The sequence below is a fragment of the Mauremys reevesii genome, linkage group 6 (genome assembly GCF_016161935.1).
Source record: "Mauremys reevesii isolate NIE-2019 linkage group 6, ASM1616193v1, whole genome shotgun sequence".
In the NCBI taxonomy this organism is placed as follows: domain Eukaryota; kingdom Metazoa; phylum Chordata; order Testudines; family Geoemydidae; genus Mauremys; species Mauremys reevesii.
This window is the reverse complement of record NC_052628.1, coordinates 34,957,509-34,969,277: the sequence shown is the minus strand read 5'-3', so window position 1 is coordinate 34,969,277 and position 11,769 is coordinate 34,957,509. Positions and strand designations below refer to the sequence as shown.

General features: G+C 44.5%; 1 protein-coding gene across 1 annotated transcript; it reads left to right on the top strand.

The window, feature by feature from the left end:
• The first annotated feature begins 4,627 nt into the window (after positions 1–4,627).
• Positions 4,628–11,455, top strand: PLK2 (polo like kinase 2). Its single transcript, XM_039545809.1, has 14 exons — positions 4,628–4,884; positions 5,523–5,630; positions 5,774–5,890; positions 6,070–6,199; positions 6,459–6,546; positions 7,197–7,292; positions 7,563–7,761; positions 7,858–8,005; positions 8,516–8,613; positions 9,473–9,596; positions 9,864–10,104; positions 10,218–10,347; positions 10,445–10,555; positions 10,693–11,455. The coding sequence occupies exons 1-14, from the start codon at positions 4,657–4,659 to the stop codon at positions 10,882–10,884; spliced, it is 2,010 nt and encodes a 669-aa protein (XP_039401743.1). The 5' UTR covers positions 4,628–4,656; the 3' UTR covers positions 10,885–11,455.
• Positions 11,456–11,769: the final 314 nt, after the last annotated feature.

Here is an 11,769-nt window from a genome sequence, read left to right as displayed (position 1 = left end):
TTAATGACCCTCTGGCAAGTGATGGCTACTCCTTTGTTACAACTGAAAGGCTGGCTGTGGGTGTTTCTAACCTCACAACATATTTCAGTAACACATGTACAAATACTCCATAACTTCACGTACAATGATATCACATACAATCCAACAGGATATTAATGTTCAACAGATCAAGGCTTTTAAAATGATACCTCACAATGCATACTTTGTACAGAACATATCATAATGATATGACAGTGGTGAATATGGGGGTTCCACGTTGCTACTTTGAGGTACAGAGTGTCACAAGCACATAAACATAGGAGCATAGCAAACCAGTTTAGATAAAATAAGAAATGCCCCAAAATTCAGCCTACGGTGACTATATTTTTCCAAAGGGAAAATAGGACACCCTACGGGGCTGGCCTAAGATCCCCCTTCTCTTGGCACATGGGGCCAGACTGACCGCCCCCAGCTGCCCATCCACGCAGGGTTGGTTGGAGGCCCTCCTCTCCTCTGCATGTTTGGGGCTGGCCTGAGACCTCCTGCCATCCACCTGCACAGGGCCAGCCTGGCTCGAGCCGCTCTCTCAAGAGCTCCCTCCCGCATGGGGCTGGCACTCACCACCCCTGCCCAACATGTTCTTCTGTGTCCCACTACGGCTTGCGCCCTATTTTTTTTTTTGGTGCAAAACTGCATTTGTCCCGTTTGCTCTTGCCAACTGATCATCAGTTGGCAAGAGCAAACGGGACAAATGCCCAGTTTTGCCAAAAAAGTCAGGATGGCTGGGACAGGGCTTAAAAAGTGACTGTCCCAGGCAAAACGGGACGTATGGTCCCAACTTCAACCCCAAATTCAAATGAACTGAATGCATAAAGGTTTTAAAAGTTCAGATAAGTATCTTCCTTTCTTTTCCATGATATTAAACTGCCTCCTAATTTTGATTAAATCCATCTCAGTGTCTCAACAGATGGGAGAAACTCTAATTTACTAAAATTCCTAATCTTACCTAGGATCAGAGGAGGTACCTTTGACCACAAGAAGCCCTACACCAGGTAATAGCTGAATTCAGTAGCCAGCCAGAGCATGGCAAAGAGAGCATCAGGCCTGAGACATCACTGAGGCCCTGACTGATACTGGGAACCCAGCCAATTAGAATATTGCTGCAGGAAGAATATCTGCTGATCAGGGGGAAGAAGCTGAGGAGTTAGGCAGTAGGCTAGAGACCCAAGAGGTCGAGAAAGTTGGTGTCCATAGAGCTGTTGGGGATTAGGGAGTGGGAGTTGAGCTGCTGAGGGCTCATGGAAAAAAGGGAGGTAACATAAGGAGCTGGATCTGGAAGAATGGAAGGAGAAAGGTCAGAGGCAGGAAGGAGAGAAAAAGAGGACCTCAGTGGTTTCTGAAACACATTCAAATTTGGGGGCGCTTCTCCAGAGGAAATCTCATAACTAAGGATAAGATTTTGTCATGGAGGTCACAGATTCCACAACTCTCAGGGATCTCTGTGACATTTTCCACGTCAGCTTCAGCCTCATGCCCTGGGGCGGCAGGACTGGAGTTGACAGCCGGAGGAGGCCCCGGAGATGTCAGCCACCTGTGGGCGACGGGGACCCCGGAGCAGTCAGATGCTGCAGGCGGCAGGGGCCCAGAGTTCTGAGTTTCTGACCCTGGAGCTCTCAGCCGCTACAGGTGGTGAGGGTCCTGCAGCTGTGGGCACAGGGATCCCTGAGCTCTGAACCACCATGGGTGGCAGGGGCCACGGAACTCTCAGCTACCGAGGGTGGCAGGAGCCCTGGAACTGTCAGCTGCTGTGGGGATGCTGGGGCTATCACTCCCCCCATGGGGCTTGGGGTTCAGTTGTCCCCCCATTAACCACCTCATTATTTTTAGTAAAAGTCACAGACAGGTTGGAGGCTTCCGTGAATTTCTGTTTATTGCCTGCAACCTGTCTGTGACTTTTACTAAACATAACTGTGACAAAATCGTATCCTTACTCATAACCTTTTGAGGTTTGAACATTATGAAAACTGATGTCTTTCACTTGTCACTAAATCTAAACATAAGCTTGGCACCTTATGGTCAGGCTAGTGCATCTGCCCACTGCCCTCTGTGCCAAAGAAATATTCACAATGAATACTGTAACAAATGCCTACTACCTGGGGCTTCACAGTTGTCACTTCAGAACCCCATGGAAACAGTGGGGCAGAACTCAGATCATTCTGCTTCAAGACATTGCTTCAGCTAAGCACAAGTATCTATTCAGTAAAGCACTTAAGTACTTAATTTTAAGCATGCACTTAAGTCCCATTAATGTCAATCTGATGAGTTTCCATTAGCTGTCAGGGATAGAGCCTATGATTTTGTAAAATAAATTCATTAGAGTGAGTAGTGCTGATTCTGTCCAGCGGAGGGCTGTGATCTACAATATTTTACATTTGTATAGTACCTTTCACCAGAGGCGATCCAATCAGTTTACAAAGTTTTGGGGGGAATAATTTGTTCTTTAGATAATAATTCCCACTTCCAGAATCAGATGGACAATTAAAACGTTTGAGTTCTAATTGAAACAGCCTGGGGAACTGAGCCCCTGACAGATCTAAGTAACGTGCTTAAGGTCACACACCCCATCTATAGAACTCATAAGAACCGAGAGCCCAGCTCTCCGAACTCTTTGACTGCTGGTCTAACAGCTAAATAACGCTGACTTCATCCATTCGATGAAGTGGGTATTCACCCACGAAAGCTTATGCTCCAATACGTCTGTTAGTCTATAGGTACCACAGGACTCTTTGCTGCTTTTGCAGATCCAGACTAACACAGCTACCCCTCTGATACTTCATTTTACTAGAACTTATATATAACCTATATGCTCAAATAAAAATATTTGATATAAAACCAATGACTCTTCATAGAACAGCACATATATATGGATCCTTAAATGTTTTCTCGTTGCATTTTTTCTATTATCCACGTGGTGGAGCATCAGAAAACAAATATTTTTTTGCTATGTGCCCTCAACATAGATGTGAAATGGAGATGCTCAAGAACTTGACACATAAACCATTTATATACTTATATGCTCTGGAAACTGCTGTTGTAGTTTACATGATTGACTAGATCAGTCACCAGTAAAGAGAGAGAAAATACCCTCAAATTGTAAAAAACCAAACAACAACAAAAAAAGGTGTGATCAATTGAGGAAATAACATTTTACATGGATCATGCTTCATCCCAGTCATGAAACATAACACACTTTATTTATTCATTTCAATATTTAAAATGTTCCTCTCCTGTATTTTCCAATTTAGTTACCATTAGTCTCATCTGCCAGCCTCGCCTTTGTGCTGGCTATTTTCCACCAGATGTCGCTCCTGGTCTCCTTTTACTCTGCACTGCTAAAAGAGAAACTGGCTTCTCCCATGTCAGCAGGTTAATAATCCATTTAGCAATGACTAGATCCTTAGCTCAGAGACTTGTTGCATCAGTGATGGGCAGTGCTTCAGAAGCCAAAGATATTGATCAAATGGTGCAAAGGCAACAAATGTGGCTTTGTTGTGGGTCCTAGAACTTCACAAAATGTGTTTTGTTGAATTGTCCCTGAAAATGTTCATTGTTTCTTTTTGTGCAGTGCCCCTCCCCAATCAAATTTCATTGTATTCACAGTTCCAATCAAAAGGCTATTTTTGCGCTGAAAATACAAATTCTTGCCTGTCAAAGTGATCCTCACTTTAAAAATTAGGCCTCCCCACCCTTTTTTTTTTTTGCTTAGGAAAGTGCCTGACATTGTTTTTAAAAAAGCATGCACCATAGTGACATGTTCATAAAACTGGAGTCATTGTCACGTTCAAAGAAAAATCTGCTTTTTGAGTAGCCTTGCATTTTATTACAGGTATTTCACATGCTCCACTAGCCTTACTACTGGGCCCCACCATTCATTCCCTCAAGAGGAACAGTGGGATGAGGTGGGGACGGAGTGATGGGTATGGCTCCATCTGGTTAAGTTGGGGTGCAGCCAGGGCATGTGCCCTCACCCTGGGTGTTGCCCACACGATTTATTCAGGCCAACAGACATTAGACGGGAAAAACAAGGCCAGCCCAAGGACACACCTATCCCGGTGGGTGCATCTTCTTTCCCTGCGCCCCCGCCAAAGGACACTGGTGGTGCCTAGTTTCCCTGCAGGAGATGGACAACTGGATAATGCGGCAGTTTACGGGGGGGAGGGGATGTGCCCCTGGGAAATGGCCGATTTCCCCTCCCAGCCCTGCACCCGCCGGCTCCAGGTCCCGCGTCAGCGGCTTGGCTGTGGGTTTTCCACCGCCGGGCAGTTGGTGCCTGGGGAACGGCGGGGCGGAATCGGGGCCCTTTACCGCCGCGGAGCTGCGCCGGAGTAAGGGAGGGGCCCCCAGTGTCGGGGCGGGGCGGGGCTCGCAGGCTCCCGCTCCGGGGCGGGGGGCGGTGGCGATCAGGGGCCGCTGGCGACCCCTGCGCGGATTTCCCTATTGAACTCGCGCTCCCGGGCGGGCAGCTGGTGCGCACGGCGACAGCGGCGCGCGGGCGGGCGGGCTCGAAGGCGGCGCTTTGTGACGGCAGCGGGGTTCGGGGCGGGGCCGCCGCCGCCTGCGCTATAAGGGGCGAGTCCGGCGGGCGCCCGGCGCAGTGGCGAAGCCGGGCGGCTGGTGATGGAGTTACTGCGGACTATCGCTCACCAGCCGGGCGGCAGCACCGGCGGCCCCAAGGGGGGCGAGCCGGGGCCGGGCAGAGCCTGCGGCGGGGAAGCCCGGCGCAAGAAGCCGCTGGAGGAGCAGCCGCCGCAGCATCACCACTCGCAGGCTGCCCCCGAGGTCTCCCGGATTATCACCGACCCCGGCACGGGCAAGCGCTACTGCCGCGGCAAGGTGCTCGGCAAGGTAAAGGGCCAGGGCCGGCGCCTGCAGCCTCCGCCCCCCTGGGCTCCGGAAAGCGGCTCGCCCCGGGGAGCAGCCAGGCATCTCCCGGCTCCCTTCCCGCACCGGCCGCGGGGCCTCCATCGAACCGGGCAGGAGTGTCCTGCCCCGCCCCTTCCCTGCATGTCAGTTCGCGTGGTCACCTGCTGCATGCTGCGAATTCCCCCCGGGCAGCCGCAGGCCCGCCTGGGTGCCGTGTCGGACTCGCTCTCATACAGCGCGGTGGAAGTGATGCCCTGTGAATGGCTAAAACTGGCTCGGATCTCCTTGTCTGTGTAAACGGGAGCGTTTGAAGTATGCTGTGTTAAACTGCCCCCCTCTGCCCCACCACTTATCCCTGGATCTCCCCGTCCTCCATCCCCAAAATTGTGTTTTTTCTCATGTCATGGCTATAAAATGGCTTTGATTTGAGAGCCGCCCTCCTCCCTCCACACAGTGAGATGGGGGTCTGTATGCTACCGAAATGCCCAACGCAGAGGCAATTACACCGACCCCCTACTCTTGCAAGCTTCTTGAGTAATTAGACCCAGCAGATGACTGATTAAATGAGGAACGTCTTTCATACCATCCTTAATTGCTTTTTTTTGGGTCTATCTCTCTAGGGTGGATTTGCCAAATGTTATGAGATGACAGATTTGACAACGAACAAAGTCTATGCTGCAAAAATCATTCCTCACAGCAGAGTAGCTAAACCTCATCAAAGGGAAAAGGTGTGTGCATGAGTGACTCTTGTTTAAAAAATCTCTTTGTATGCTGCATGGCCCTTCCCTCTTTAGAAATGTCTGCTGGCGTTAGCAGTCTCCTCAGCCAAGGTTGCAAGGCTAATAAGCTTTTCTTGTGTCTTGTTCTTTAGATTGATAAAGAAATTGAGCTGCACAGAATGCTTAATCACAGGCATGTTGTACAGTTTTACCACTACTTTGAGGACAAAGAGAATATATACATTCTTCTGGAGTACTGCAGTAGAAGGGTGAGCATCAACTGGGAGAAATCCTGTATTCACTTACCTGGGATCTGCAACTAATGTAAATGTATAATATGTGAAAGGTGTTTCTCATGACTTCTTTAGGGGTTATTTCTCCTGCTTTTTATTTAAAAGTGAAACCTACCTGAGAACTTTAATTCACCTCTTTGTGGTTTTTTTTCCAGTCTATGGCTCACATCTTGAAAGCAAGGAAGGTATTGACGGAACCAGAAGTGCGATACTACCTCAGGCAGATAGTGTCCGGGCTAAAATATCTTCATGAACAGGAAATCTTGCATAGAGACCTTAAACTAGGTAAGTCATTTTCCCCTCATTGATTGCAAAAAGCACTGCTTCCAGCAATGGGGCACTTAGCAGACTGATGGCTCAATTGATAGAATCACCTCAGTCTTTTTCTACAATGGAAACCTGGAGCACTTAAGTAATGACATTAAGTATTCATAAAAAAAGCTTGGCTATCTACTGGCTTTTGTTAGTGTGACTCAGCACTAATGGCTAATGCATCCCTATCTTGCAAGGAAGGGATTCACTTTTTTTTTTTTTTTGGGTCTAGGTAATTTCTTCATTAATGAGTCCATGGAACTAAAAGTAGGCGACTTTGGTTTGGCAGCAAGGTTGGAACCACTGGAACACAGAAGGAGGTAGGAGCCTCAAGAATGTTTAAGGAACAGCATTAATCCAAACTGGTCTTTAAAAATAGAGAAATAAAAAGATCAACTAACTGCTGCAGGGGTCAAACGTTCCCTCCTGTAAAAGCACTGCAGTATGTGCTGGGTGGCTTGTTGCTCTGGACACTTAGATACTGGCCAATGCCAGAGGCAGGATGTGTGACTCAATGTTGCAATGATGTGCCTAGTAGGGCTTTTCCTGTATATTGAAGACTGTAAATAGGAATGTTGGTAACACTGCAAACATGATTCACACTGTTTTTTGAGAGCTTCTAAATTCCTGCCCAAATGCAATAGAAGGGGTAAACTACCCTATGGAAACACCCCTACATTTCTTCTCTGGGTTGATATACCACAGTGGTTCTCAAACTTTTGTATTGGTGACCCCTTTCACATAGCAAGCCTCTGAGTGCAACCCCCCTTATAAATTAAAAACACATTTTTATATTTTTAACACCATTATAAATGCTGGAGGGAAAGCGGGGTTTGGGGTGGAGGCTGACAGCTCACAACACCCATGTAATAACCTTGTGACCACCTCAGGGGTCCCAACCCCCAGTTTGAGAACCCCTGATATACCGAGTCCTGATCTCATACTGAGTCCTGATCGCTTTGATTTGCAGAACAATCTGTGGCACACCAAATTACCTCTCTCCAGAAGTCCTCAACAAACAAGGACATGGATGTGAATCTGACATATGGGCCTTAGGTTGCGTAATGTAAGTATCACTTCAAAGACTCAAAACTGTCTTGTTAATATACTTAAGGTTCAAAGGAGAGGCAATGACTGGGTGAACACAATGCCTGAAGTCTGCCTATCCTACGAATATAACACATGAATTATCAAAGCAACCTTCTTGCTAAGAAATGGGCTGCTAATTTAAGGGACTTTAAAATAACAAACAAACAAAAAAACAAAAAACCTGTATTTTGAAGTGTTTTTTGCATTTACTCAAGTACTGAGAGCCTCTTTTATTCCTCTTAAACAGGTACACAATGCTGTTAGGAAGACCCCCATTTGAGACTACAAACCTTAAAGAAACCTACAGATGTATAAGGGAAGCAAGATACACTCTACCATCATCTCTATTGGCACCTGCAAAGCACTTAATAGCTAGTATGTTGTCAAAAAATCCCGAGGACCGGCCCAGTTTAGATGATATAATTCGACATGACTTTTTCTTACAGGTTTGTACTGTGTGGCTTTCTGGTCCAGAATGTTGCATTATTTTAAGTGCACATCACAGTCTTCTAAGTATTGGCTTCTACATTTCATTTCCACAGGGCTTTACACCAGATCGACTCTCTTCTAGCTGTTGTCACACTGTTCCTGACTTCCACTTGTCAAGTCCAGCTAAGAATTTCTTCAAAAAGGCAGCTGCTGCTCTGTTTGGTGGTAAAAAGGAAAAAGCAAGATACTTTGATACACATTGTAAGTATATTCGAATTATACATGTGTATGTAGCTTGCTTACACTTACAATGTCAACTAGTGATACATCTACAAGATGTAAAAACAGCATTTGCATTTACCCAAGTATAATATTGTAAACTGTTAATTTACATCACTGAACGGTCTTGTCCTTAGCATCCAGATCAATATGAATATGACACTAGGTTTAGGCATATGTAGCCCATAGTCTACATCCCCAATTTACATAGGGAATGTTTCTTATAGTAGACCAGCAAGCTTTTTATTGGGCCATAACCTACTGTTTCTGTTAAACTACACTTAGTCTCAAGGTAGAAATGCCATTCTATGTAATGATTGCCAGGAGTATGCCACAGGTGGGAGAGAATGCATTGCAAGAAGAGAGCGAATTAAGTTGTTTACACATTACATCCTTGTTTGTAGCTAACGTTGTTGTGGGGTATTTATGGTATTCGGTATTGTAAAAACATTTTTAGATATGATGTTTAATATTTGGCTTTTTAAATTCTAGATAGACTAGCTAAAGAGGATGAAGAAATCTACAAACTTAGACATGATTTGAAAAAGACATCAATTACTCAACAGCCCCACAGACACAGAACAGATGAGGTACAGTCAAACTGATGAATTACAATGGGATGGGGTAGTAATAACTGATCCTTGGCATGAATTCATCACTGAGATTTATATTTCCTAACCACGCTGAAATGATTAGCAGTTATATGGTCGTGACTGTTGTAAGAGGGCTTAGGTATGTTTTGCCACTCTGGTATGTAGTAGCCTTTAGCATAGGCAGCGAGTTATATGGGCCCATGGTGCCCGTGCTCCACCAATATTCAGGAACGTGGGCCCAGCTCCACCACTGTTTGGGCGTATATTTTCAGAGCCATTCATAGGGACGGGACAGCTCTGCTTGGACCCGTTTTGAGCACCACCAAAAATTATACAAACCTGGCGCCCATTTAGTGTATAGTCTCTCTGTCTTCAGAATGTATTACTCTATCCTTCTAGAATCTAGCTTTATCTGTGCACCATTCTGCACAAATTTTAAAGGGATGCTGCCAGGCATTTCTCCCAATACTCCAAATATAAGGACTTAGTTATTATAAAAATGTAAGTCTTCACAGAATGTCAATGAAATTATTGGGATTTTAATGTTCACATGCAGTATGTGCAACCCAAATGCTGCAGTATTTTGTGGGTTCATGAGAGGTAGAGAGTAATCAGTTTTGCTACATTGTCCAGGTTTTGTGAAATGCAAGACATAAACAGCATAAATAAACTACATGCTGTTGTCCTGATAATGTTCCTTCATACTTATAAGAAGCAGACACCAGATCTCCTAAAATTATTTAGCTGTCAATTGGCATTGCCAGGATTAGTCTTTAATATGAGAGCTATACAAAAGTTCTCTGTGTGAACCTTGACTTGCCTTATTGATTCTTAAATGTATGATTTCTTCTTGTAGGAGACCCAGACTCCTAACATTACAGCAGCCAAACCTGGAACTTTAGCAGAGACCAAACAGATTGGGGACGCCATTCGAATGATAGTTAGAGGAACTCTAGGAAGCTGCAGCAGTAGCAGTGAATGTAAGTCCAACATTAATGGAGTTCAAGATGGGGTTTTGCTGTTAAATCATAACATGCAAAACAGTAAAAACAAGCATAAAACAAAAGTCTTAGAATACATTTTTTCCAATTCCTAAAACTAAACGTTGGTTGCAATTTTCCACTCTGAAAATTAAACCTTAAGAGGCTGACAAAACTGGATTTATTTAGACTAAGGTGTAGATGGTGGGTGTGTTTCCAAATCCTGAATTATCTGCATAATGTAACAGTTCTGCACTTCTTTTTCAGGTTTGGAAGACAGTACCATGGGAAGTGTTGCTGATACAGTTGCAAGGGTACTGCGAGGATGTCTTGAGAACATGCCAGAAGCAGATAGTATTCCCAAAGAACAGCTGACAGCATCTTTCCAGTGGGTTACAAAATGGGTTGACTACTCGAACAAATACGGCTTTGGTTACCAGCTGTCAGACCACACTGTGGGTGTTCTTTTCAACAATGGAGCACACATGAGCCTCCTACCAGACAAAAAGTAAATGCCTCCAAATTATTAGAAATTGACAATTCACTAAGTTGAGTCTGCCTTAAATTTTATGCTTGAACATACCTGTAATTGTTGGGTTTATTTTTTCCCTTGTCCTGCAGAACAGTCCACTACTATGCTGAGTTAGGCCAGTGCTCGGTCTTTCCAGCTACAGATGCTCCTGAACAATTCATTAGCCAAGTAACTGTTCTAAAATACTTCTCTCACTACATGGAGGAGAACCTCATGGATGTAAGTACAACTCAGTGGCCTTTCAGAATTTGAAGGCAATGAACTTGCAGTAAACATAAGCTGACATGGTGGCTTTGTGCTCTTTTTTTCCCCCTAGGGAGGGGATCTGCCCAGTGTAACTGATGTTCGCAGACCCAGGCTTTACCTCTTACAGTGGCTAAAATCTGACAAAGCGTTAATGATGCTCTTCAATGATGGCACACTTCAGGTAAATACTTCTAGGATGGTGTTAAGTGAATGTGTGCCTGATACTCTTGCGCAGATGAACTTGTGACTTTCCTTTAGAGTCGTGCATCTGAAGGTTGACAGGAGAAAATATATAATAATTCTTATCTTTTTGTGCAGGTGAACTTTTATCATGATCACACAAAAATAATCATCTGCAATCAAAGTGAGGAGTATCTCCTTACCTACATCAATGAAGATAGGATATCAACAACATTTCGACTGACAACACTTCTGATTTCTGGATGTTCATTGGAACTAAAACACAGAATGGAATATGCACTGAACATGTTGCTGCAAAGATGTAACTAAAAGATGGACTTGTCTTAAACCAAAAGGACTCTTTTCACTGTGAAATCTACAGTGGAGGCAGTGGAGCGACTAGTATGTTGATGATGGATGAGCGGTGGTACGAAAACTATACTCGTAGTGTGCTGGGCTGGGACCAGACAGACCTAATCCTACTTTGTTGGACTAATGAAACAGTGTGACAAGGAGCTCTTTGGAATATAGCTTTCTTGCTTCGCACATGTTTAAAGGCTTGACTGAAGTTCAGCAGAGTGACTTCTAGTTCTGTAGAGAGCAGTTCTAATGGAGGACTTAAAGCTGTGAATATGCATCTGGAAGGGGAGGGAAGGGAAGAGCTCCATGTTGTGGAATAGCTGTAATGAGCAGGTTTTGGCTGCTTAAAACTGTGAACTATGGCCATAACTTCTTCCTTATTTTTCAAGAACTAGCCACTTGTGGCTGGCAAAGTGCATTCCTTGTTAATAATTTTTTATTTATTACAGCCCAAATTCAAGTATTTATTACACAACCTTTTTTTGGACCTTGATATTTTAAATATACATTTGTTGGCAATAAAGAGAATGGAAAAACTGAACACTCTCCACCCATTTCTTTAATATGCAATTTAAGATTCTCTGTTCTGCATCAATAAAACCAGCTTGTTGGATTGCTTTCCTAAAACTAGCTCTGAAAAATGATACTCACTTGAGCCTTAATTGGCCCAAAAGCTTAAAACTACAAACCCATAACACTGAGCATGAAATGGGCAAGATGTTCATCCAAATAGAGAAAATGATCATATGCTTCAATATTCTGTCAAAAGGTAAATTTTACTGCCACTTTTCGGCAGAAGTCTGATACAATTGGAAGTTGTTGGGAGTTGCAAAATTGTGCAGATCTTAGCTCTAT

What these genes read in the sequence shown, in the direction of transcription:
- PLK2 (XM_039545809.1), top strand. Translation starts at nt 4,657, where the DNA reads ATGGAGTTACTGCGGACTATCGCTCACCAGCCGGGCGGCAGCACCGGC. An exon ending in CCACTGGAACACAGAAGGAG is followed by an intron (nt 6,547 to 7,196) that starts GTAGGAGCCTCA and finishes TTTGATTTGCAG; the next exon opens with AACAATCTGTGGCACACCAA. An exon ending in AAGATACTTTGATACACATT is followed by an intron (nt 8,006 to 8,515) that starts GTAAGTATATTC and finishes TTTAAATTCTAG; the next exon opens with ATAGACTAGCTAAAGAGGAT.